Source organism: Solanum verrucosum, unplaced genomic scaffold (genome assembly GCF_900185275.1).
Source record: "Solanum verrucosum unplaced genomic scaffold, falcon-dt-bn FXZP01000222.1, whole genome shotgun sequence".
NCBI classification, from domain to species: Eukaryota; Viridiplantae; Streptophyta; class Magnoliopsida; order Solanales; family Solanaceae; genus Solanum; species Solanum verrucosum.
This window is the reverse complement of record NW_026020027.1, coordinates 1,187,977-1,214,509: the sequence shown is the minus strand read 5'-3', so window position 1 is coordinate 1,214,509 and position 26,533 is coordinate 1,187,977. Positions and strand designations below refer to the sequence as shown.

General features: G+C 33.1%; 3 protein-coding genes across 4 annotated transcripts; 1 reads left to right on the top strand and 2 right to left on the bottom strand.

The window, feature by feature from the left end:
- Nucleotides 1-965: 965 nt before the first annotated feature.
- On the bottom strand, nucleotides 966-8,342 carry LOC125821260 (BTB/POZ domain-containing protein At1g04390). Of its 2 annotated transcripts, none has more exons than XM_049500677.1 (8): nucleotides 8,212-8,342; nucleotides 6,479-6,605; nucleotides 5,240-5,747; nucleotides 5,022-5,155; nucleotides 4,485-4,930; nucleotides 3,068-4,192; nucleotides 2,477-2,629; nucleotides 966-1,747 (listed from the first exon to the last, which is right to left on the bottom strand). In XM_049500677.1, exons 1-8 carry the CDS (start codon nucleotides 8,319-8,321, stop codon nucleotides 1,297-1,299), a joined length of 3,054 nt encoding a protein of 1,017 aa, XP_049356634.1. In that variant the 5' UTR covers nucleotides 8,322-8,342; the 3' UTR covers nucleotides 966-1,296. The 2 variants fall into 2 exon arrangements, with proteins under 2 accessions (XP_049356634.1, XP_049356635.1); XM_049500678.1 differs by having other exon boundaries at nucleotides 1,509-1,747; nucleotides 3,078-4,192; nucleotides 8,212-8,327.
- Nucleotides 8,343-14,199: 5,857 nt separating this feature from the next.
- Nucleotides 14,200-15,684, top strand: LOC125821161 (uncharacterized). Its single transcript, XM_049500572.1, has one exon. It carries the CDS (start codon nucleotides 14,409-14,411, stop codon nucleotides 15,567-15,569), a length of 1,161 nt encoding a protein of 386 aa, XP_049356529.1. The 5' UTR covers nucleotides 14,200-14,408; the 3' UTR covers nucleotides 15,570-15,684.
- A 5,388-nt stretch (nucleotides 15,685-21,072) lies between these two features.
- Nucleotides 21,073-25,000, bottom strand: LOC125821157 (uncharacterized). Its single transcript, XM_049500568.1, has 9 exons — nucleotides 24,898-25,000; nucleotides 24,701-24,800; nucleotides 24,442-24,622; nucleotides 23,644-23,716; nucleotides 23,362-23,541; nucleotides 22,493-22,590; nucleotides 22,204-22,292; nucleotides 21,858-22,031; nucleotides 21,073-21,389 (listed from the first exon to the last, which is right to left on the bottom strand). Exons 1-9 carry the CDS (start codon nucleotides 24,938-24,940, stop codon nucleotides 21,218-21,220), a joined length of 1,110 nt encoding a protein of 369 aa, XP_049356525.1. The 5' UTR covers nucleotides 24,941-25,000; the 3' UTR covers nucleotides 21,073-21,217.
- Nucleotides 25,001-26,533: the final 1,533 nt, after the last annotated feature.

Below are 26,533 nucleotides of genomic sequence, written 5' to 3'. Positions count from 1 at the left end.
AGAACTAGGGTTCAAAATTTTGGCGCTATGTAATTTTTTTTTGACCGGATATAATATATGGGTTGTCTAAATAAAATTTAAAAAATTGTTAATAATAAAAAAGGAATAATGTGACATGGCATCCCATTAGGAGAGAGATGATGTTTTTTTTTTTTTTGTCAAATATATTTTGAGGAAAATATGTAAAGTTGGATGATATTGTAGTCCTAAAACAAACATAAGTGATATTACTAGGTAATTTCCCAAACATAGGTGACTATCTAGGGAAATTACTCTACATGCTACCATTTTGATTTTCTAATTCTAGTTTGTACACATTTAGACAAATTATTTATTTGCATTTGGACTAATACCACGAGATACTTGTTATCTTTAATTATGTTGCGCATATCTCAACTAATAATTATTAACTATATTCATTAAGATTTGGATAGGTAGAAAGAAATCCCCTGGTATTTTGTCTTTGCTAGAATTTGAACTCGAAACTTCAAGTAAGATTAACAATACAGTCCAAGTGTTGTATAAAACAAGTAATATAAAGTCAAAAGTTTGAGATAGTCGAGACATTTCTTGAGGAAATGACATCCTAAAGAGGATGTAATTTGAGCTATAGGAAATCATTACTTAATGCCAGCCACTACACAGCAAATTATGGCTCACAACAAAGATCAGCACACCAGCCCTTATATATACATTGTCTGCGTTCCTTAATGTGGATTATGACATACAGATATAATCAAAGCAGGGGCAGCAACAAGAGACAATGGCTCGAATGATGTTCCTTACTCTGGTTGAGCGAAAATGAACAAGGTCTAACACCACGCGTACTTTTGCCTTATAACAGATGAAGTAGTATAATCAAAGCAGGGGCAGCAAAATATGCACGAATGCTTAGGCTTCTATCTGCGTCGAATCAAAACTCCTTGAAAAAAAGTGCTCCCCACTAAGCAAGATTGAGGAAGGTCTACCATCAAACAAACTTCTCCTCTAACATATACAGAGCTGTACATGTATATTTCTCGTAGAAAAGTTCCACTATCCACTCAAACGTAGAGTTGCTGATAATCGATCATGACAGCTTGTCAATATTGATTGATTGAGTTGGAAGACTCCCAGACTGAATATCAAGCCATTTGCTTGCAATACCTTGAGTGGCCAGATAGTGAAGTACGTCCATCACATCGTTCAAACTATTAATGAACACCTTAACTCAACCAATCTCTGCTCTTTTCAAAGCCTGGAAAGTATGTTGTCCATGTCCAAAAAGACGTATTATCTAAAATGTGACTAGAAACATCATGTCAATGTGACCAAGTGTCCATTTCTTTGAGAAAACTGAACAGAGGCAGCACGGATAATTTCAATGAGATGCTCATCCAATGCATCAAACTCGCTTGAGTTACGTAGATGATGATACATAGGGGATAGATACTCAGCTGCAACTTCAACTAGCTTCCATTGATTGAGGTTAGCAGCCATCTGGATAATTTTTATAGACAAGTACTGACAGGAATCCAAAATGGATACAATCAGTCTAAAACATTTTTCATGCAAGTCTTCTAAGAGCCAAAATTGAGCAAGCGAACATAGTTCTACATAGGGCTCAAGTTCGCGTAGCTTTTCCTCCTTACTCAGATTATCCCATAGACAGCCAGATATTGGTCTAGGCAACTCACCAGAATAGAACCAGCTGACTAACTTAACCAAGGAATCCCAACAAACTGGCACCTTGATGGTCAGTGAATGGCTGAAACAAAACCAAAAAATGTAGTATCAGCTAAACATTAGGGAGAAAAATATGTAGCAACAGAAATAAACTCCATAATGTAGTTATTTTTCTTTTGGGTAACATTCTACCTTCAGAAAAAAAAAAAAAAACTACTTCTAAACTTGAGAAAACGGAATCGGCTGGCACTTAGTAGAACTAGGTTCAGTAAAATATCAAACCTAGCATATGCACCAACAGGAGAAAATATTGTCTCAACAATCCATAATCATTTCTAGTCAAAAATTTCTTCAGAGCTACAATCATATACTACACAGCCTTCAGCCAAATGATACCTCAGCTGATTCTGCATGTGGTTAATCTGAACGTGTACATGGGGGAAATATTGGACAGAAAAAAGTATGGTCATAAATTGATTTCATACAACCCAAGTCAATATATAGGAAGGAATAATCAGTCATAAGCATATAATGTAGGAAAGCAGGGGACTGGGAGGGGCACAAGAGTTGAGAGCTATGGTCATAAATTAACATAATCTTCTGAGCAACCAGTATACAAAAAAAGATATCTTGAGAGATGTAAAACGCTTGCATATAAACTGCTAAGAGGTCACAAATTCATATTGATCAAGCTATTAAAGTCTCTGTACAACCATGAAAAATCCTACGTATTAGCAATCCATCCAACTGTGGAGTAAACCAAGTTGTAACTATGAATCCACATAATGTTAAAGCAACATATTTGGAATACCTTTCTTGCATTCCTGACTGGAATAGAGCCCGTAAGTATTCACAACTTGGCCACAGTATAACTTTGTGAACATGCAGGTGTAAAACAGATATGGAGCACGAACTGCAGTCCTGATTACTTGGTCCCGAAGTTTCAGCCTCCAAAATAATGTCCCTGATTTGCAAGCGGAAAAGGGCAAAAATTGTCATATCTTAGTCTATACAAAAAGCATAAATTAAGATACAAAACACATATTGCTAGAAGTTATAACACCTTCAGGTGTCTCTACATAGCTAACACAGTAGAGAAGTCAATGAAAATTCCAACAGCTCATATCATGAAGTGTTTAGTATTTATCTATAAACATACTTCACACATCAAGGATAGATTCAAATGTTATCCATTAATGAAGTCTACAGGCTGTTGGCAAGTGATCAGCCTCATGCTAAATAAACTATTATATCTAGATAAAGCTAAAGCAACTCCGTACATCCACCACAACATAAAAATGAGTTCTGGAAGAGAATTTAAGCCAAAAAGACACAAATGAAGTCTCTAAGTCTAACACGACATACAAATACCCAAAATGAATAGTGAAAAAAGGATTCATACGAAAAATTACGTCCAGCTGGCTCAAGAGCAGAGGTAAAGTCAAAGCTTGGGAATGGAGTTCCCCATTTCGGATTGCTTCCACAAAGCAATTGTACTAGAGATTGCAAATTGCAATGTTTGGCTAAAATTTTCAACTTCTTCACAAGGTCTTCTCCTGCTTCAAAGGATCCCGAATAAATATACTCTAATAACTTTGTCAGTGACTGGCAATCAACATGAGCAGAGAGGCGAACTTTGGTGATTAACCTATTGCATGAATCTGAATCCTGCTTATAAGAAGAATCAAATACTTTCTCTTTAAGCAATTCTTCAGGAGGTAACAGTGATGGGCATCTAACCAGAAGAATAACACCATGGACACGCACAGGTTCCTGATTTTTAATTATAAGTTCCACATCAGAATGCTCATTGTCAGTAAGGAGTTCCCGAAATTCTCTCCCAAACTTACTTGGAAACCCATATAATCCAAGATGACGAAGAATATAAGCAGCGTACCATCGTGGTCCGGAGTAAGAATTGTTTATGCAGATCTCCTGGAGATCTCTTATAAAAGCAGCTCGCAATTCTATCTGATTCTGAAAGATGCCACAGCGATCTTCCGCATTTATCAATTCAGCAAGAGCCACAAGTCCAAAAAGTAAAAGCATATCTTCACCTTCCCAATCTTCTGAAGAAGGCCAGCAACAAGTCCTTCCACTGAAATGGCTTTGCACATGAGGAGCCACACTAGATCTATTTAGGTGGACAGGATTGTCAAACCACCAACTAATGAAGCTCGACAGAATGTTTATTCCTCCATGCTGAATTACATGCTTCTGATATTTTGGCAGAGCTGAATAACATGCCAGACTTGTCAAGCTTATGACAAGTCTAAAATTACTTGGTATTCCAAACTTGTTTCCAGAAGATGCGGCTTTCAAACTATCCAGTAAATATCCCACATAGTCTTTTCCCTTCAGTGCCAGAACTTCAGATAGGATGAATCTTGCTTTGGAAGAAATGTACTTGCTGGGAGAATAAATCATCATAAGGACTGCTCTAGATGCTGGTTCACTCTCTGATGAATGACAAGCATTCCCATGAGAAATTTGGCGAGAGGTGAGGATAGAGTCCACGAAGGCCATACTTTCAAAGACAAAAACAAACAGAAGCACATGCAGAGTGATTAGGGAAAATGTCTCATGTCAATACACTCGCTAGGAGTTTCTACATTTTTGCATGTTGTAAACAAAATAACTTTATATATATACCCACACATACACATATACATGTATGTAATATGTATGCGTGTATGTGGTGTGTACACACATATACATGTATTTAATATGTATCTGTGTATGTGGTGTGTGTATGTGTATACATATATAGATAAATTTGGAGAAAATTGAAATTGTACCAAGATTTTCGGTTCGATTACCATGCACAAACAACGAGAACATTAAACACAGTCTCATTTCCATGCATCTTGGGGAAGAAATCTTCCATACAATTTGCTGTGAGGCATCCGAGGATATCCCAAACATATGGTCTCAGTGGAAGAAGAACATCAGTATCAAAGACCTCTTCTAACTTGATGATCTGTTCTTGCAGAGATAAGCTATGTAGAGACTGCTGAGTTGTGTCAGAATTTCCTATGATAAGTCTAAGAAGAACCCTATCAACTCCTGCCTTCCAAAAATAGAAGTGGTGGTCCCCTTCCCAATGAGTGATCAGAGCTAAACGGCATGCCTCGACTAGTATGGACATTTGGTCCTTAGCAAGCTTTCCAGCATCCAAACTCCACTTACTCATTAAGGTAATAATGGCTTTCACAATGGGCTCACAAGACAATTTAATAATTTTTGAACATCCTTGTTCACTTGTCTGAGCAATTAAAATATATCAATGTAAGCGACAGAAAAAAACTTGAGCTCCTAAAGAGGATAAAGGATAACAGTTCAGTATCAATTGCTACCATTAAACATTGAGCAAGTCTTAATCCCTCTATCTGGACGGAATACGGGTTTGAACTGTCCAAACTGTCCACCATAATTTTTACAACACCTTCTCCATCCTCCAAAAGCTTATTAGTTCCATTGCCACATAGAGCTGCAACCCAAAGTAAGAATGCAATATCATGAGTCTAAGCCACAGAGAGGAGAAAGGTAAGAAATTTGCAGGAAATATGAATACCTAAAGCAGAAAATAGCTGCATAACAGCAATTTTGATAGAGCAGTCAGGGTTGAGCTTGACAGTATCTAAGATACTAAACAATTTCTTATCAGTCCAAACATGAAATCGAGAAGGAGGCCAACGCCACAAAATTTTACTTAGTAGAGAAGCCATCTCTTGAAAATACTCAGTTGCCTTATTTTCAGTGGAGTATCCTTTTACATTCTCAACTAGATCACCAACCACATTTGTGGTTTTTAAGATCTCCCAGACCTTTTTCTCTCTTTTAGAAGTCAGATTTGATAAAATCAAATTCAAGGCAGAGGCACAAGATATGGCTACTCGTAATTCCCGGAAACTTAACAAGGATGACAAAGGATGAATGAGATTGGAAAAGTGAGGCTGCAGCATTGAACTTGGTATCATGCGGACAATCTTAACAGCTACATCTGAGGCCAATCTCATTGTGGCTTCACGTTTTGATGCTAGAATACTTCCTACAGCTCCAACAATGTCACCAACTGATTCCTGATATGAAAATAAAATACCGGAGGTAGAACGTTATTCAAACAGGTTGATCCCCGCAAGAAACACACACAACTACAGGAAATAGTACCAGTCAAGACTATACTGCCTTCCAAAAATAAAATAGCGAAATTGAAATACTTATGATATATGCTTTTAAAAGGAAAACAAGAGAAAATTAGTGAGAAGGAAAGTATTGGTAGAAGGTTCTTTTTTAAGTATCAGTATCTACAAGTTAAAATACTCACAACTATGAGCTTTTCATAGGAAGAAATCAACTATCTGGAATCTAATCTTTTGGTTTGGGTATAAGAGGTTGGGTATCTCAACCGGAGAATTAACATCAAAGCTCGCTGTTACAAAGGCAACCTAAATTCACCACTCTTTTTTGTAAATAGAGGTACATTTTTGGGTAGCAAGGTGGTCTGGATGCGCATAGTAGGAGGCTAGGAGCTTAGTACACTGGGTGGGATTGCCCTTCAGTGTGATTTTCATCACATGGATCTATTATTCCAGTTCAATTTACTCAGGAAGGCTTAAGGCTCCCCAAAAATATCGTTTGCATAACAAAGGCAAAATAAAAAAGAGCATGAACATGATGCATCTCCAAGTTGCAGTTCATTTCTGTCTCTTGCATGTTCTTACCAACAGATAATAGGCGATCCAAATGACAAAAATACGAGATCAAGTGCTCTCCAAATTTATACAAGATTGGTAAGTGGAAGACGAATTACCTTCACAACTTGGTGTTGTAATGATTCAGCAGATATACTATCAAGAAATGCATCAACTGAACGAACCACAAGTCTTTGTATCTCAATATCAGAATAGTGCCACTTTTGACCCTTGTCATCGCAACATCTACAAGAAACAAGCAAATTAGTAAAAAATAGGATGTGTCATATTCGAATGATTGCTGCCCCAATAAAAACATGCACTTATTATGTCTTCAGTTTCCACTGTTCATAGGAGCAAATGGTGTTTCAAGTATGGTCTTTGAGGAACACTGGATAGAGATTATAGGACTATTGCATATCAAGTGAAAATCATGAAAATGATGCTCACTCTGATTATCGACCCTAAATTCCGCTGTTATTCAAGTCCCTGTTCTGGTGAAGTTAGTAGCTAAATCAGCACTGTCCATTCTTCAGATAAATGAAGCATAGCCATCAGTTACATCCAAAGGCAAATGGTATTTGTGAAATATGTTAAGAGGATTCATATAAACAACCCTAACTACTTTGGTTTGAGAAGTGGTGATTGATTGAACAACTGATAGAGTAATAACAGAGGATAATTAATTCTATGAAGAAAATGAAGAATAACTCTGATATGCTGTTAAAGTGTGGTGGAAAACAGGTTGCAATTTCCCCTTTGCCAATGCATCCAGACCTGTTTTTCCATTTTGTTCTTTCAATTGAATTCTCCAAGTAGTGGCAATAGGCTGCTGAACCCCTTTCGAATCTCTTTTTAAAAAAAAAGGTTCAGCAGCTCCAACAAGCACCTAGGGGCAACTGGATGAAGCAATATATGTGAGATTTTGAATCGAACGCATGGCGTAACTAGGACCCTTCAAATTCTGTTAGTTCTGTATACTTGGTGGATTGGTTAGCTTGGAACAACTCAATGTACCACATAATATGCTTACTATGCTTCAGAATTTAAATTCCTTTAACTTCTTTACTACCACGATTTGTGTGTCTTCCAAACTTCGTTTATAGCCAAAAATTCCTTTAACTTCTTTACTACCACGATTTGTGTGTCTTCCAAACTTCGTTTATAGCCAAAATTGATTGCCCAAAAGACCGGCTCAACAATCTGCAGCTCAGTGCAACGTTTCTGTTAGTCAAACAAACATATCTTTACAATAACCAGTTGAAAACCACCTGGACAAGTACCATTATATATCATACTCGCTTCCGAGATCATTGTTCTTCCCTGTGACCCCTTACAGTGAGACATTTTGCAACAAGAGCTGACGAGAAATCCACACAGTGGCAGAACCAGGAATTTGGCAAAGACTGTGCAACTTTCCTTTCAGTTGCATTAAGGGTATGCAAAATTGTATGCACACTCATAATAGCTAACATTTAACTTCATGTATACCACATAATTTTCCGACAAAGACTAAGGTGGCTCCGCCCATTTATGACCGAGAAATCTATTGTTCCAGCTTGGAAACTCAGCAGATACTGAACCCATACCTCTACCCTTATCATTTAAATACCACACTTAGGTTTACCAACACATCTCGTGCAGTTGAACCAAAGCTCTAGGAGCTTCAATAAATCTCATAGAAACATCGGAGTCTCAATAGTTTTCAAAATTCCCCAATCTCGAATCAATCAATAAACCAAAAACCAACAAAAATCATCATCTACGCCTAATCAGGACCCAACACATTCCAATACTAGACGAAATGCTGTAAGAGAAAAATTATAAGAAAAATATATGAAGTTATGTTTACCTAGTGCCGAGATTGAGAGCATGATAAAGGCGTTGATGAAGAGTCAAGATGTGGCTTTTAATACCACGACTGTTATCTGCAGCTTGCTTTGAAGAAGACGATGACCTCATTTCTGCAAACTCAGAAGTTTTTCAATTTAGGAAAAAACACGCAAATTGGATTTGTACTTGCTGCAGTCGGTTGTTGTGTAGCCGCCCAAATGCACTCTTTTTCCCGGGGTAGGGGTTGCGCCTTCCTATCGAAATCCGATTAAATTAAAATTAAATTTGTGCTTTTAACAAATATATTCTTTTCATTTTTAAGACCCGAAAACTTTACTAACACCTTATTTAAGATGATTGTTATTCATTGTATAGTTAGTTTAAATATCATGTTTATTTTAACAAGTCTCATTTTATGTGACAATCAATTTGATATGATTGCGCGTTACCTTAATATTTTCTTCTTATTTTTATTTTTATTTTTATCATACCTTTTTATAGTAGTTTTACACCGTATACTATTTTCTCTTCTAGGTTTATTATTCTAAAAAGAGAAAAGGTTTAAATATGTCATCGAACTTTGAGGAAAGCATTATCTATGACATCTGTTAAAAGTTTTGGTTCATCTATGTCATTTCTGTTTGAGAAAAGGTTTATTCATGTCATTATTTATTAACTGGAAATAGTTTCGATTTTGCAAAATTATTTTTTTACACGTGGTCAATTGTGATTTGGTCCGTCATTAATTAAATTATTTTTTAAAAGATAAAAGTTCAAATATACCATCAAACTTTGAGAAAATGTTCATTTGTGTCATTCTTTAAATTTTGACTCATCAATTCATTTCAGTTAACAAATAGTGGCAGGGATGAGCATTTTCTCAAATGAAAATTACATAAATACGTCAAACTTTTAACATATGACACAAATAAATTTTTTCTTAAAGTTTGATGACATATTTGTTTCTTTTTCCTTCAAGAATGGCAAATTTATCCAAACGCTATATACTTTAAAATAATAGTACAACACAATACGATGTATTATAAAATAACGTGTAACGACGATTCAAAAAAGTGCAAGGTTGTCAAATGTATTTAGTGGGACTTGTAAATCCCATTTTCATATATAAATATACCATAAATAGCTATGTGCAAGGTAAAATAGAGAGTACAATATAGTTTCCAAAATGTAAAAATGCTTATTTGAAATAATAAAACTATAAAATAAATCTTTTTTTTGCAACATCAAGTGGCTGCTGAGAATTCCACGTTGTGGCCGTGGAGACCTGGGCTCGAATCCCAGCAGCCACACATTCTAAAATTATTTTTGGTTTATGTTCCAATAATTTCCAATTAAATTGGGCTTTAAAGGAGTAGCCTTTTTTCACCAACAGCAAAAGAAGGCCCAATATAATACCTTGTTTAGATTAGCATTAATAGCCACACTAGTTTTTCTTAAGTGGGCGTCTTGATCATGTTTTACTGTGAAATTTCGGGAAAAAGAAATAGTAATAAAATTGGCTAGAGTTCAATTCCAAAAAAAAGTAGAAAATTTCATGGACAAGTGCCTCCTAAAAAAGTTTTATCATATCGAGTGATATCAATCGTTCTTTAATTTGATCTCATGAAAATTTAAGTCTCATATTCCGTTCATGAGATTTGAAATTCTAGCAAATTTTTAGCATCATTAACCATTTTTTTACTTTGAACTTGATAAATCATTTTTTAAGTTCACTTGTCAATCCTTTGAATTCTAACAATATTTGCTAGAGTTATTCTGTGTTTTAATTAAATATTTGTGTCTAAAAATATTTTCTTTTACAACTGATTAAATGTTAGTAGTAGTTTTAAAGAGTAATGACTAATATTTAGAAAAAATACCTAAATTCACAACTTATCTTACCATCTTTTCTAAAACTTTCCACCATTTGAAAAAATTACAAAAGTCTTTACTCGCTCTTATTTTCGAATACATCACTTTACGCGATGTATCGAAACATATGTGATATATCAGGAAGTTGAGTGATGTATCCGAAATCAAGACGCCATGTATCGAGACATTGAGGAATGTATCTGAAATTGTGACGCCATGTACCGGGATGTTTTGGGATGTATCTGAATACCACCAAATTTAAGAGATTTTTATAATTTGAAAAAGAGCGTAGAAATAAGATATAATTAACTCTTATTACTATGAGATTTGCGTAAAATTCTCTAATATTTAATAACATAGGTTAAAAGTGATTATTTATTAACTTTTTCTCACAGTATTTTATTGGGTGATTATTTCTTAACTTTGTCCCTCCTATTCTCTCTATTCTACTAAAAGTAGGGGTGGGGGTTATGAATCACTATTCATAATCAAATTAAATGATTAGTAAGACTTTCCTCAATAATTATTCAACTGAATTAAATTGAACACTGACTTTTCAATTTTTATAGTTGTGATGTTTTGTTTTTTTTACTTTTGAAAATTGATAAGTCTATTGAAAAACCTCAATCACTACTCTTTTTCTTAAAACATTTAAGTTGAGAAAGTAGAAAAAAAACTTCTTATGAAATCATAAATTGTTAGGTTAGGTGGATAGGCTAGGACCAACTAATATCTATATCCAACTAATATAATTAAATTTCTCTACAATGTTTTTATTTGTTATATAAATTAATTATTACTCGTATGTATCTATAATATAATCTAATATTTATATATTATTTGATTATTATAAATAAAAATTATCAAAAAAGTAGTGGAATACAAAAAAAAATCTCCACTTCATCTTTTAATTTATCTCGTTTCACTTTCACAAGAATTTTGACATCTCAATTTTCTCTCATGTTATAAAGATGCCTGACGGTATAACTTGGCAATATCAATATTAGTAACATATCAACATGAGTTGTGGTAAAGTGGTGACTGGTGAAACTATTTCACCCTTAACTAGAGATCTCGGATTCGAGTCCTGGGTATGGAAAAAAATCATGTTGGAAATGTCACTCTCGAATGGACCTTGTAGTATGTGATTTAAATTTTATCGGGACGATAATATGGATTCCGATCACTGAATGAAAACCAAAAAAAAATATTAATACATGTTCAATTATTTGTATTTGGTCACTATTTGTCATATGGCCTTAAGAAAACAAAGCACAAAAAAGACAAAGTACAAGTGAAAAGTGGTCTTTTCCAACACTTTATAAGTCGTTATCCAAATGATGCTCTCAAGTTTAAAAATAAAGTTATAAAAGTGGCAAAGTTTGTACATAAATCTTTTTACTTTAAAAGTCTTGAATTCTTTCAAGTAAAAATAATTATTTAATTTGTTAAAATAGTTAAATATTTATAAATACTTTCTCTATTCTAATATGACAATATTTAATCAGTCATAAATACAAATTTTAATTTTTTAAAATTTATGATTTTAAATACGTTAATTATTGAGAATAGATTAATTTTATTTCAAATATAAAAATATATATTAAAGTAGTCAAATATTAAAATAATTATTTATTTTCTTGTCATAAATATATTTTTCTTATGACATGAGATAAGATGCAAGATTTACCTCGAAATTTGGAGAAATCTTGGATAGAGAGTAAAATTATTCCATAGCACGTTGATTTAAACTTGTTATAATCAAATAAATAAATAACTAATGGCAGCACATGTCCTTTTATATTTTATTCATATTCAGATATTTCCAAGAACCATCCTCCTGTAATTATGCTATTTATCTGTTCTTTGTAGTTTTGTTTTTGGATTATCCCTTATTCTATCCTAAAATAATAAAAATAAAGTCACATCCATTTTTTTGGACTAAATATCCACATTTCAACTCCCAGTTGCTCAAACATACTAACCTAGAACCCCACTATATTATCAATGTAATTTATCCCATAGTTTGATTTTGATATGTGATTGATCATATCCACATATACTATTAATAAAATTATTGTATCATGAATGACTTAACATTTTAGAATCTTTCTTAATCATATTATTACTTGTATGGGTGCATGCAAAAAAAAAAAAAGCAACATTTTTTTGTCTCAATTTTTAAGAATGTGATCTTATTTATTTTTTATTTTTTATCAAGGTCTGACCTGCTTATATTTTCTTGCGTTTGATTCTATCTGTTTATTATTAATTGTCGTTCTTTATTTTAATTTTCTTTTTCGAAGACTTTACTATATAAAAAAACTTCAACGATAAAATTAAATGCGAGGATAACATTTCTTTAATACAACACTTTATATCATAAGTTGAGGTAAAACGTACACATTATTGTGTCTATACTCTATATCTTGTACTATAAGTTAGTGAAGCCTTGAAAAACTAGCCTTTAATAGGAAAATCATTACATGCTAACGTTTTTCAACTATTTACTTAAACCGCTAAGCTAGACTTTCATTATATAATTAATGTAATTTATTCATATTTTGATATGTGATTGATCATATCCACTTACTATTATCTTGTGACACTATTCAAATCAATTGAATCTTTCTTAATCATATTACTTGAAACTTATATGCATTACTTGTATGGGGGTATGCAAAAGAATTCTAACATTTTTTTCTTGTCAAATTTTTAAGAATGCGATTTCACTTATTTTTCTCTTTGTTGAGATTTAACTTGCTTACACTTTTTTTTATTTGGATTCTATTTGCCAACTATCTTCCTTTTTAAAAATAAATTACATGTGAAACGCAGATAGCTTTGAATTTTCTTCTTCCAATTCAATTTGTTAGGTCACGACTTTCGATGAATTACGTAATTATGTAAAATAAGATTATCATATTTTTATATTTTGATCTTCTTTTTTGAAGACTTTATTGTATTGAAAAACCTCAACGATACAAATTATACAATTAAACATGAAGATAGTGTCTATTGTGAATTATAATCCAATGGTTTACATCATGAGTAGAGATAAAATCATGCATTACATGTGGCCATACTCTATACCTTGTATAAGTTGGCAAAACATTGAAAAACTAAGTCCTTATTAATTTATTTAATATAATTAATAGAAAAGTCATTACGTGCTAGTTAATATTTTTCAACTCTCCATTTGATCAAAACATTAAACTAGACCCCCCACTATAAAATTAATGTAATCTATACATATTTTGGTATGTAATTGATAATATCCAAATATTATTAATATTGTGATATAAATGATTCAAATTAATTGAATCTTTCTTAATTATACTAATCGAAACATACATATATACATCACTTATACGGTATGTATGAAAAAAAATCAAACACTTTTTTTCTTATTTGAATTTTAAGATCCTACATATTATTGGGCTATTTGTCAAACACTAACTAATACTGTTTATTGTCAAATTACTTTTCTTTGGATTTTTCTTTTTGATGAACTATTTGCAAAGCACATGTAGTCTTGATAAGTTATTTTTCTTTCCTGATTCGATTTGTTAGAACTACACCTTTCGATGAATCACATAATTATATAGAATTAGACTATCACGTTACTTATTTATTTATTTTTAAAAAAACTTTTTCATAAATAAAAATTTCTATGATATATATATAAACTAAAATAAACATGAATAAAGGGTCATGTGAAACTTTAAAAAGCAAGCCCATGGTAAAAAAGTCATTGCATTGCGTGTTCGCTTAACCAACAAACATTTTTCAATTGATGAACTGGTTATAAAATAAAATTCATATCTTTTGTCTTGATTTGGAGTCCGACATCAAAACGGACACTTTTTAAACCCTAAACACCAAAAAGAACCCTCTCAAAAAACACATATCAAAACGGACAGTTTGCTCATTTATGAGCGAATTGCGGCTATCATCTTTTAACACTATAATCTCTGTTAAGTTTAAATTCATCCAAATCAATATCATACAGATGAACGAATTATAATTCTTTAAAATTTATGTAAATACGAAATGATTTATGCAACGAACTTGAACCTGGTAGCATTACTAGTCTACTAGTATCACCATCACCACTACACAACACTACACTACTATGCTATGCTTAGCTTCAACTAAACTCCACAATATTCACAACCCCCTCTCTAAACCCTAGGCTAGCTTAGCTTTCTCTCTGAAACTCCATAGATTTGAAGCTGCTCGGGATTCTATACAAATGGTACCTCACCTTTCTTATTTCAACTGCAGAATTTGATTTTACTACAAGTTTGTTTTTGGGTATTTTTTTTTTCACCAATTAAATCCATGGCTTCAGCTTGTATAAACAACGTCGGTGTGTCGCCGGAGAATTTTCTCGATTGTTCTCCGACCAAGTACAAGTCATACGGTTGGTTGAGTCCTAGAATCTCAACAGCTGTGGATAACCCAGAAGTAATATTAGATCCGGAAGTTCCCGTCAATGAAATGGTGGATTTCGAGTTTCGACTTGAAGATCCGGTTAATATGTTACCGGCGGATGAGCTTTTTTCTGATGGAAAATTGATGCCTCTGCAACTCCCGACGGTTCGTCCGGCGGCTGTATCTACGTCTGCCGGTGTAAGGTCGCCGGAGACGCCGAAACTTCGTATGAGAAATAATGAGATTTCTCGTAAGGACCCGTATCTGTTCTCTCCGAAAGCTCCAAGGTGTTCTAGTCGATGGAGGGAGATTCTAGGGTTGAAGAAATTGCAAAATGACAAGCACGAAGCTCCAAAAAATTGCTCCAATGCTCATAAATCTCTGAAGAATTTCCTCAGTCGCAGCTCGAAATCGTCCACTGATGATTCGTCTCTTCACCTTCCGTTGCTCAGTAAGGACTCTGATAACGAGTCCATATCAATTTCTAGTTCCCGGTTATCTCTTTCATCGTCTTCTTCTTCCGGCCATGAACACGATGATCTTCCTAGACTTTCTCTTGATTTTGATAAACCATGTACTCAAACCAGCCACAACAATCAAAACAGTAACCCTAATCCCCCTAGAATTCGATTAGTGAAACATAGAGCTTTATCATCGGAAAATCCAATCCCCACTCGTTTAGCTGGAAGCCCAATAAACAGACAACCAACTGATTGTACAACTACCAGTACTCTACGGGGACTCTCTGTTGATGATAGTCCTCGCATGAATTCTTCAGGGAAGATAGTTTTCCACAACTTAGGAAGAAGCTCAAGTAGTCCAAGCAGCTTCAATGGTGGACCCAGATACAAACATGGAGGTGGGGTGGAAAGGTCCTATTCAGCTAACGTTCGTGTTACTACAGTTCTGAATGTTCCCGTTTGCAGCTCTCTTCGAGGTTCTTCAAAATCTGGGGTTTTTGGGTTTCCCCTGTTTTCATCTGGTGCTTTGAACAAGAAACACCATAGTAGCAGCAACACTGCAACAGGCCAAACAGAACGTAATCGATCGAATCAAAGAATGAAGTAAATGGTAATCAAATCCGCAATTATTTTTCTGGTTTCTATAAATCTTAGAAGATTATGTAAATATGCATGGAATTAATTAACTAATCTTGTTTACATGTTCTTGCTTCTTTGTTTAGCCAACTCTGATCCATGTTGAATTCATTTTTCAATTAGTATTTTATAATGAATCGTTGAAAAGTTCCTTTGTATGTTTTTTTGGTTCAATATTCATATTAGCGTTCAAGAATTCATGCAGAAAATGTCATATTTTCTAATTAAGAATGAAAAAATATTTATCACGACTACAATAACTTTTGGTTTAACTGAAATCTATGGGATGAATTGTGTGATTGAATAACTTCTAGAAAAAGTAGAATAATTTATTTCTTTTTGTATAATGATGGTGTTGGGTTTGATTCAGTGCGAAAGCACGTGTTTCTGTTGCTTTGAGAAGTGTGGCATTTCTGCGTCGAGCAGTATAATAGGGCCATGCATCAGTTTTGGCATCTTTCTCTGCCCCTGTGCATCAACCCGCCCGCCCATATTTTTATTTTAAAAGTTTTAGAAAAATAATTTATTACTTAGTTTTTTTAATTATTATTATTGATTATAGTAAATATATATTGAATAACTAATATATGTGTAAAAATGGATGTTGAGAGGTTTGTCCTAGTCCATATAATGAGACTTTTGAAAATTTGGTCTCCTTTGATGATATCAGAGTCAAATCCGTCTCATCACACTCCAGTTGAGGTCTAGGTGGCAGGAGAGTGTTAAGATATTTCACATCGGTAGAGAAATGGGAATTTGGTCTATTTATATGGACTTGGACAAATCTCGCCTCATAAACTAGCTTTTGGGATTGAGTTAGGCTCGGGTGTCATATCTTTTACAAAGCGAACTACCAACTATTCTTTAGTGTCTCCCGAAATTAATGGTTCTCAGTTCTCACACTTCAATTTAATTTACTAATCACTTGGCTACATTTTTTGGTGCACTTCGCCCTCCTTTATTCGTATATTTTTTTTAATTATAAAATTGAACCAAAAAATATAAAATATTTGAGTTACTTATAAATTATGAATTAATGAACCAACTCTATTAGGAACTTGAAGACGACATTTCTTTCCAGAAAAAAAAAGGAAAAAATTATAATGAGAGATTTTGTTGTTATTTAGACTATTTTAAGCTCGAAAATTTAACGGATCACTTCGAAGGTCATTAGAAACTCCTATAACGGACACCTATAACCATTTATCTATAGATCAGATGCTTGTTTAATGCTATAAAATGCTTGCTTGATACGGCAAATATATTTATAGAGAGAGAAAATAATTTTAAAGATGAATTATCGATTCTATTAATCCGAGTGTACATACTAAATATATTTCAATAATCAGAGTTCTTTTATTTGTTTGCATGATTGATGTTTTTTTTTTTTTTATCATTATTGATTACTCATGTGATGTCTGTTATATATACGGTCCATTATGATAAATGATCACTGTATAAAATGTCTTGGCCAACGTACTTGCAACTGTGAAATAAATAGTGTGTTGGACCATTTGATACGTATTTTTCAAACTGCTTGTCGTTTGTGTACAATTAATTAACTGTCAACTCAAATAAATAGTCGCATCGTTTTTAAATTCAAGCCTTGAATATGATGTTTTTGAAACACGTTTCCCCAATGAGGAAAAGATACAGATGTTAAACATCAAGTGGAATAGAAAAATATGTCAGGAAAAAGACATATGGAGAGTATACTATAACCCTTTGGCTCGGGACTTTCATAATAGAGATTGCAAATTTGAAAGCCCTCACTTGTGATAGTAGGGAGTAGGCCGTTTGGATTGAGCTCATCAATTTGTCTAGTACGATTTACCTTTTTTTTTTGGTGTGATTTGCAAGCTATTGCGTGCTTTGGTGGACGTAATTAAGAGGGTAAAAACAACATAGTTATGGGGTGATAAATCAAGAATTATGATTAATCTGTGTGGTTAATAATCTTTACAAACCAACAAACACAAAATTTAAAGTTTGTGCAGTTCAAAGTCTCAGTTAGATAGCTACAGCTAGCGTGCCTTCATATGATTTTTTAAATTTATTTATGACCCTAATTGTTCAAGCCAATTTTGCGCATCTCGATTAATCTCACAGGATACTTGCCATCTCCCATCAGTAACAGATACTTACAGGTAACTCTGTCTATCAAGGAGTTTGAATCGGAGACCTCAGATTCTCAACTACTTCATTATCTACTTCATTATCTACTGTGGATGCACTTCATATGATTTTATGAATCTGCTTCTTTTGTTTTTTCCTATTTAATTTATTTTTATATAGTGACTACACACAATGAACTGAACTGTCTTTGGCTCTTTCTTGCTGTTATCAATTGGAAAAGTTAGATAATGATGAGCTAACATAAGGGGACAAAAGCAGCAACAAGAGGTCACAAAGAACACATTATAGTATTGAATAGAATATTTTCTTCTTATTATCTATGGTGTTGGTTCGCGAAAAAAAAAAAACCAGTATCTTGAGTTAAAGTACTCAAAAAACTGAAATTTTATGTTTTATCGCTTCTTTGAATAATCAACCTAGCTCCTTACAACTAATTACCATTGAAATCAGGGGAGAATTTAAGCTTAAAAAATGAGTCACCTGAACCCATGATCGTCCGGCAAAACTCGATGTATTACCTGTATAATTTTTAAAATATATCAAATAGCAACTGAAGGAACTTATGAACACAAACAATTAGATGGTTCACTGGTTTAAGTGTCAATTTTCCACTTTGAGGTTGATGGATCGATTCCCAGATTCTGCATTTTCACAACCTTGCATTTTATTTTATTCACAAAAGTGTTTCTGCATTCAGCCTTTTTTAAACTTCTTCTAATGACTTTTCTTATAATAAAATTTATTTATTTTGCAAATGTATTTAATATTTTTTTTTCTTATGAAAAACTTATATTTATTATTGCTAAAATAAATAAGGCCCCTCAAATTTGAAAGCCTAAATTAGTTGCCTTTTTTCTTTAAGGGACAGAGCCACACCTGACAATGATGCACCCGTCCTCTTGAAATTCTAGATTCGCCTCTGATTGCTATAGGAAAACACAATTAATAGATAACCTAAAGTAATCTACTTTTATTTTTTTTTAATTTTTCATGTGTAAACTGTCAGTAGACTTAAGGGGTGCTAACATTACTCAACGCTAAGAGTGAAAAATACTAGTGGTATTTATTTCTTTACTTAAATGGTTGGTTCAACTCAAACACATTAATAGACCTGTACATGCATGTGATCATCATTGATTGCGTCTTTTCCATCACCATATATGCCTCACCTCCATTCCATCTCACCATATATACAAATCTCCGTGACATCTAGACAAATTTCACATCAACAAAAAAGGGGAGATACCTTAACTCTTACGACTCATTTTAAAGTCATGTAAGCCAAGGCTCAAAAACCAATAATATCACTAGTGAACTGAGTTGTTATAGTAGGAATTCCTTAATAATAGCTTACAACACTTCGCCCTCCTTTATTCGTATATTGTTTTTAATTATAAAATTGAACCAAAAAATAAAAAAATATTTGAGCTACTTATAAATTATGAATTAATGAACCACAACCCTATTAGGAACTTGAAGACGACATTTCTTTCCAGAAAAAAAAGGAAAAATTATAATGAGAGATTTTGTTGTTATAGCGATAAAATAATTTTAAAGATGAATTATCGATTTTATTAATCCTAAGTGTACATACTGAATATATTTCAATAATCAGAGTTCTTTTATTTGTTTGCATGATTGATGTTTTTTTCTATCATTATTGATTATGCATGTGATGTCTGTTATATATACAGTCCATTATGTAAATGATCATTGTATAAAATGTCTTGGCCAACGTACTTGCAATTGTGAAATAAATAGTGTGTTGGACCATTTGATTTTTTTCAAACTCATAAATAACTGCTTGTCGTTTGTGTACAATTAATTAAGTGTCAACTCAAATAAATAGTTGAGCGTTTTCAAATTCTAGCCTTGAATATGAATGTTTTTGAAACACGTTATGAGGAAAAGATACAGATGTTAAACATCAAGTGAAAACGAATCATATGTCAGGAAAAAGACATAGAGAGTACACTATAACCCTTTGGCTCGGGACTTTCATAATGGAGGTGTCAAATTTGGAAGCCCTCACTTGTGATAATAGGGAGTAGGCTGTTTGGGTCGAGCTCGTCATATCAGACGGAGCTAGTTTGTCTAGTACGATTTACTTTTTTGTGTGATTTGCAAGTTATTGCGTGCTTTGGTGAATGGAATTTAAGAGGGTAAAAACAACATAGTTATGGGGTGATAAATAAAAAATTATGATTTATCTGTGTGGTTAATAATCTTAACAAAGCAACAAACACAAAATTTAAAGTTTGTTCAAAGTCTCAGTTACAGCTACAGCTAAGCGTGCCTTCTTATGATTTATTTATTTATGATTGTGGTTTCTAAGTCAGCTTTCGCACATCTCGACTAATTTCATAGGATATTTGTCATTCCCATCAACAACATGTAATAAGTAACTCTGTCTATCAAGACTAGAACGAATAAAAAGAATCACCTAATATTTTTTGACTTCACTTAATGTTGAACCTGAGACTTCATATTATCAACAACTTCATTGACTATGGTGCATGTATTTCATATTGTGAATCTGCTTCTTTTGTTTTTTCCTATTTAATTTATTTTTATATAGTGACTACACACAATGAACTGAATTGTCTTTTGGCTCTTTCTTGCTGTTATCAATTGGAAAAATTAAATAATGATGGGCTATCATAGGGGACAAAAGAGCAACAAGAGGTTACAAAGAACACATTATAGTATTGAATAGAATATTTTCTTCTTATGATCTATGATCTATCGTGTTGGTTCGATAAAAAAACCCGCAGTCTTTTGAATTAAATTACTCAAAAACTGAAATTTTATGTTAGAAATAGAAAAACATAATTAATAGATAACATGAAGTAATCTACTTTTTAATTTTTAAAAATTTTTCATGTGTAAAATGTCAGTAGACTCAAGGGGTGCTAACATTACTTCCTCTCCTTCAAACCGCACTTGTCCTCAAACGCTAAGAGTGGAAAGTTCTAGTTATATTTATTTCTTAACTTAAATGGTTGGTTCAACTCAAACATATATCAATAGTAACGTACGGTAGAACTGTACATGCATGTGATCATCAATTTTTTTTTAAAAAAGAATTCAAATTGATTGCGTCTTTTCCATCACCGTATATGCCTCGCCTCCATTCCATCTCACCATACGTGCAAATCATGCCCGTGACACCCTAGACAAATTTCACATCAACAAAAAAGGGGAGATACCTTAACTCTAACGACTCATTTTAAAGTCGTGTAGGCCAAGGCTCAAAAACCAATAATATCACTAGTGAACTGAGTTGTTATAGTAGGAATTCCTTAATAATAGCTTACAACACTTGAGATTAACCTCCGTAAGTGTCAAATAAGAATATTTTGGACAAATTTAGTAGAATGACCAAGTTTATTTTTGGTTTCTGTTACAATTTATAATCTCAGTCAAGTATAATAAAACCAGCAAAATGACTATTTGGTAATACACAGAATATATGTCATTTTATTATAAGCGACAGAGAACTTCAGAGCATTTTGCTGCAGCAGCCAAGCCACTAATGATAGCCCCTTCAACATTTGGACTAACACAAAAGTCTCCGCATACTGCCAGCCTTTTCTTCGCGTCCCAAAGGCATTTCTCATTTTCTGCTATGCTTATTGCTGGGAACGCACTGCCCCTGACGAATTCACACGCGATAGCGACATAAATATGACATGAAACATACGTACAGCAACAAGCAAGAAGAAAGGAATACATGTCTAAGTACTTCAATCCACCAACATGACTACACAACTGCCATCTGAGACTGATACGATTCCAAGACAAGATTTTAGCTCGAGCATTTTTTTCTTTTTCTTTCTTCCCATCGGGATAATGGTTGTGCCCAATTGCCAGGGCTAGATTGAGTACCTCTATAGCTCTACCTATCCATCATGTACATGCATCTTCCTATTAATATAGATATCGAGTAACAGTTTGATTTTTTGGAAACCTGAGGCATTGTTTTAACACTATATCTCCACAAGAAATGTTGTGTGTGTGGTAAATTTATAAGTGTGATTTTTTGTCTATTTCAAATTAAGGAATGCATGCAGCTAAATAAATCGGAAACTGAAATGAGCAACTGTATATGTTAGATACTGACCATCGATGAGCTTTCTTAAAGAATGCCTGAGGTATACTGAGCTTTGTGCTTTGAAATTCTTGAAATAGTTCTTCAGCTACTTTCATTAATGTTGCACTGGAAGGCTTCTGAAGTCCTGTCTGGGCAATAACATCCTGAGCATACTCCGCTGTAGAGTGCAACACCCAGCGTTCACTTCATTGGGGGAAAGAAAAGAACAACATAATCAAATACAGCACTAAATAAAGGTGAAATTGACCAAATACAATGTTCAATTTACTCGCAATATTCATCTACTGCATTTCTCTTTTTCTTTTTTGTTGTCAGCCACAATATTGATATGCTCATTAACAACATAAACATATACCTATTGCGTGAACGCCCTGGTTTGCTGCTGTCACAGAATGCCCGATGTAGAACTTTTGAGCTCTTGAATGAGAAGCCTCGTATTGGTATCTCAAATATGGTAGGAAGAGAGACATATTCCATCAGGAAATTTCAGGTATGATAGCCATCAAGACAAGTTCTAATCAACAGTATCAGCTAGTAGGCTAAGTAGCAAACAAATCACTTTTTATTTCGATCATGTCATGAGATACTAAAAGATTTTCTGACATTCAACAAAATGAAATCTGTGGTTACAGAGCACATCTTACCTCTGTCAAAGGCTCTTCAAACGCCAACATGAGAGCAAAACAAGGATTAACAGGAATTTCTGTCATCTTCAACGATATTTCTGGAAATTTTTCCATGTCTACATGAAAGAAGCAAGATCTAATAGATAACGTTGCTGACATGTCTTGATAGAAGGGAGGTTACATATTGTTACTGGAAAAGAAATTAGACATGATACAATAATTGTCCGGTTAAATGCAGACCTTGTTAACTTATCAAAGAATGCCAATATTATTAAAGCAAAACAGCGAGGAACAAACCAAGAACAGTCCATATGAAAAGATACAGGTCAATATGAGCTTAATGTATAAAAGAACAGATAGGATGCTGAGACGTTGTACATGGCAAGGTTTATGTACCACAGTACCAGTGACAACACAAAAGCAAGGAGTAAAGATGATTGAATATAAACAAACTCAGTCAAATACAATGATCACAAAGATGTAGCGACAACTTGATACGATGGCCCTCCAACATCTCCAAGCATATGAGACACTTTTGAAAAAAACAACAAAAAAGGCTATTATTTAAGTACGTTGTATAATATTAGACTCACATATTTTCAGACACCTAATATAAACTCTCTTATTATCCCTTCTTGACCACAGTTGACAAAATATACTATTTAGACTTATCCTGCTGGAGCCTGAACCATTAAAAAAAGGAAAGTTCATTCCAGCGATTGTCAAAGCACAAGTAAACAACTGGCTGGAAGTAGGTGACATATCTCACAAAACAACAACATATTTTATTATGTAGGTCTTGAAAAAATGCAACTGTAATCAACAACTATTAAGGTCAACCCAATGAAATTATTAAGACAACAAAAGAATGTAGAGATATGTCTTACCAATAGGTACAGGTTTCCCTGTTACATTAGTGAACCTTTGTGAAAATGTACTTTTGTCTGATGTCACCACTCCCTTGAAGTAGCCAAGACTTTCGCCATTTAAACCCATCAATGACCATGAATCTTCATTATCCAACCACTCCAACCTCCCAACGCCTACCCCAAACCTACTTTGAACTCCTACATAGTTCAAACAGAAAAAAAAAAGTAAATATCGTGCAGTAGTTCATCTTAGTGAAAAAACATTTCAAAGAATGAAATTCAGCAATATTAGCCGCATACCAGGCTCCTGGCATAACGATTTACAAATTGAATTCATTCCTGGAACACCGACATATTTCTTCTCCAAACCTTCCTGAATTAAAATAAGAGTAAGCAACAACACTACCAGTAAAAGCTCATTACTATATGCATGTGACCCTGTGGCTATGTGCTAATATTAAATTATACGGCAGTAAAAATACAAATTTTCCATAGAGAAAACTACACATTTGCTTTTATCATTTTCCGATATTGTACTTAAGTTGTTCTCTCAACACTATATACGAAATGCAGGCGCTTAACTAAGACGCCTCACACTCTGTGTGCGAGGTGAGTAAGGCATAAGAATCCTTTGGGACATCGGCCAGGAACACCGACATATTTCTTAATCTCAATAATCTTCTATTTAGTCATTTACTTGGAACTTTCCAAGATAAACCACTTTCACAGAGAATAATCCCTTAGTTACAACATGTGCATAAAAGCTTCCTCTAGTGAATGAATTGAATAAATAAATCTATACCTATTAAGCTATAACAATCCAAATGAATGGTCAAAAAGAACGTGTACATACACCCTTTCCTTTTTTGGTCTTAAATATAAACAATGTGAACACAACCTACCAACCAATCCATCAAAAACACATTTTGAAAAACAGTACTCCTAATAAACAAAAAAAAGTAAAAGAAAGCAGGCTGAACACAATCTACAAAGTAATAGTCCTTAATATATTAGCAAATGAAAACAGTCAGCATATTCCAGAACATACAAAGAAGATAAAATAAAACTACTAGAAACAGTAAAAAAAAAACAAGTAACCTGTTCAATATCAAGAAATTGCTTAGAATCACAATCAAAAGTAGCAAACTTTTCTTTCCATTCTGCAACAAGTCCTTTTGATTGCCACTCACAAATAAGTCTCAACACATCAGGATTTTTAGCTGAGAAATAAGGAACCCCATGATCAAAATGCAGCTCCCTTCCATCTTCTGTCATTTCTCTAATTCAAGATTCAATTTTTAAGAAACCCCATTACATAATTCATGAAAAAATTTCATACATAAAAAAACCCCAATACCTTCTTTGAGACATACGGCCACCTGGGCCTCTTCCAGATTCAAAAAGGGTTACTGAAATTCCATTCTTGGCTAAAGTAGATGCACAAACAGCTCCTGAAACTGAGGAAAAAGAACCCCTTTTGATCAGTTTACAGTCAAAAATTCACAATTTGGTTTGGTGGGGGTGGGTTAGGGGGGTTGGGGGGGGGGTGCTTACTTCCACTACCAATTACAGCAACTTTAGCAGCAACATTTGCCATTGATTTTCTCTTCCAACTCAAAGGGAAGAAAGGGGAAAATTTGATGTTTAGAAATTTATTACTATTATTAGTTAGAGAAATAAGTGATTGTTATTTATCCACATCCATATATTATGAAAAAACTTTATTAGGTTCAGAGTTATTTTGCTCGAATTTTCTATAAATATTGTTTGATACTCCATGTATTATATTCTTCAAATATCAGAATGTTGCGATATGTATTATTATCTATGTTAGTGATGAAATCTTTTAAAATATATATTTTTGAACGATTTAATATGTTGTATGATAGTCGATAGTATGAGACAAAATTGAGAGATGTTATTTTTTTTTGTTTGTTTTTAATACTTGAATAAAGAATTTTTGTCATGTAAGAATTATGAATATCCATTTAAACAAAGGGTGGAGCTAGCGAGAGAGAAGGAGGTTCAATTGAATTTTGTTGGTAAAAATAGATTAAAAATAAGATTTTTATATATAAATTGTTAAAAAAAATTTATATAAGAAGATATTTAATATGATAGTAAAAATTGTTCGAGATTTACTTTAAATTATAAGTTTGAATTTTGATAGTATCATTATAAAAAGTCTTTATTTCATTTTCGAAGTCATTAATCAAATGATAGACAAACAATTTCAACATTAATTCATATGAAATTAGCATGACCGGAGATTATATTATCTTCATTCATAATTGTTAAACTTGAAGTCTTTCTATTTAGAATTACGTAAAATTCAATAAAAAGTTTGAAGCAAATATCTCAATAAAAGGATGAATTATTATGTAATGACTTTTTCTTATTCTATCTTTATTGTCATGATTTTCCTATTCACACATATTTTTAACTGAAAATGGATTTTATTATATAGTCAAATAACATGGCAAAAAGTCTCAATTCTTTAATTTGGCCAAAAACAAATCCACTACTTTGAAACTCTTGATTCAAAAATGTCAAATTACGTACATGCAAAAATTAAAACCTTTTGTCACTTTGGTCATTAATATTGCCATTAGTTGGTCCTTTAAGAAACTGTAATTGTTGACATAATTTTTTTTGGAATAAAGTTATCAAGTGGCTGCTTAGAGTTTTTTTAAATATTTTTTTTAGTCAACTCCCAATATTTTTATTTTAATCAAGTTGCTTACTTTTGAAATTTATAAACCCAAAATTGCACACAATTCACATTTCAGGTGTGGATAGTTTTTTTCTCTAGTAGACAAATTTTTTGATTATGTATATAAGAAGTATAAGCTAGAATAGTAACTATTGACTTTTTTTTTGGTTCAACTTTTTAAAATTTGTTTCAAATTTGGCTGAAAAACTTTTACCAAATCTTTAGTATCTTATCGGAGCTTGACTATTTTGAATTCGTATTGCGTAGCGCTTTATTTGGAGAAAACATATCTATCAAAGATTTTTTCACATTAAGGATTCAAATTCAAGATCTCTGATTAAGGAAGGAGTCGTCCATCCACGACTGTCTGCAATACATTCTTTTCCACTTTTTTTTTAGTTATTGCAAAAATTTCTTTCTAATGATAATTTAATTGAAACAATTTTAAAAAAACACGCAATGAAATCACACCTAACA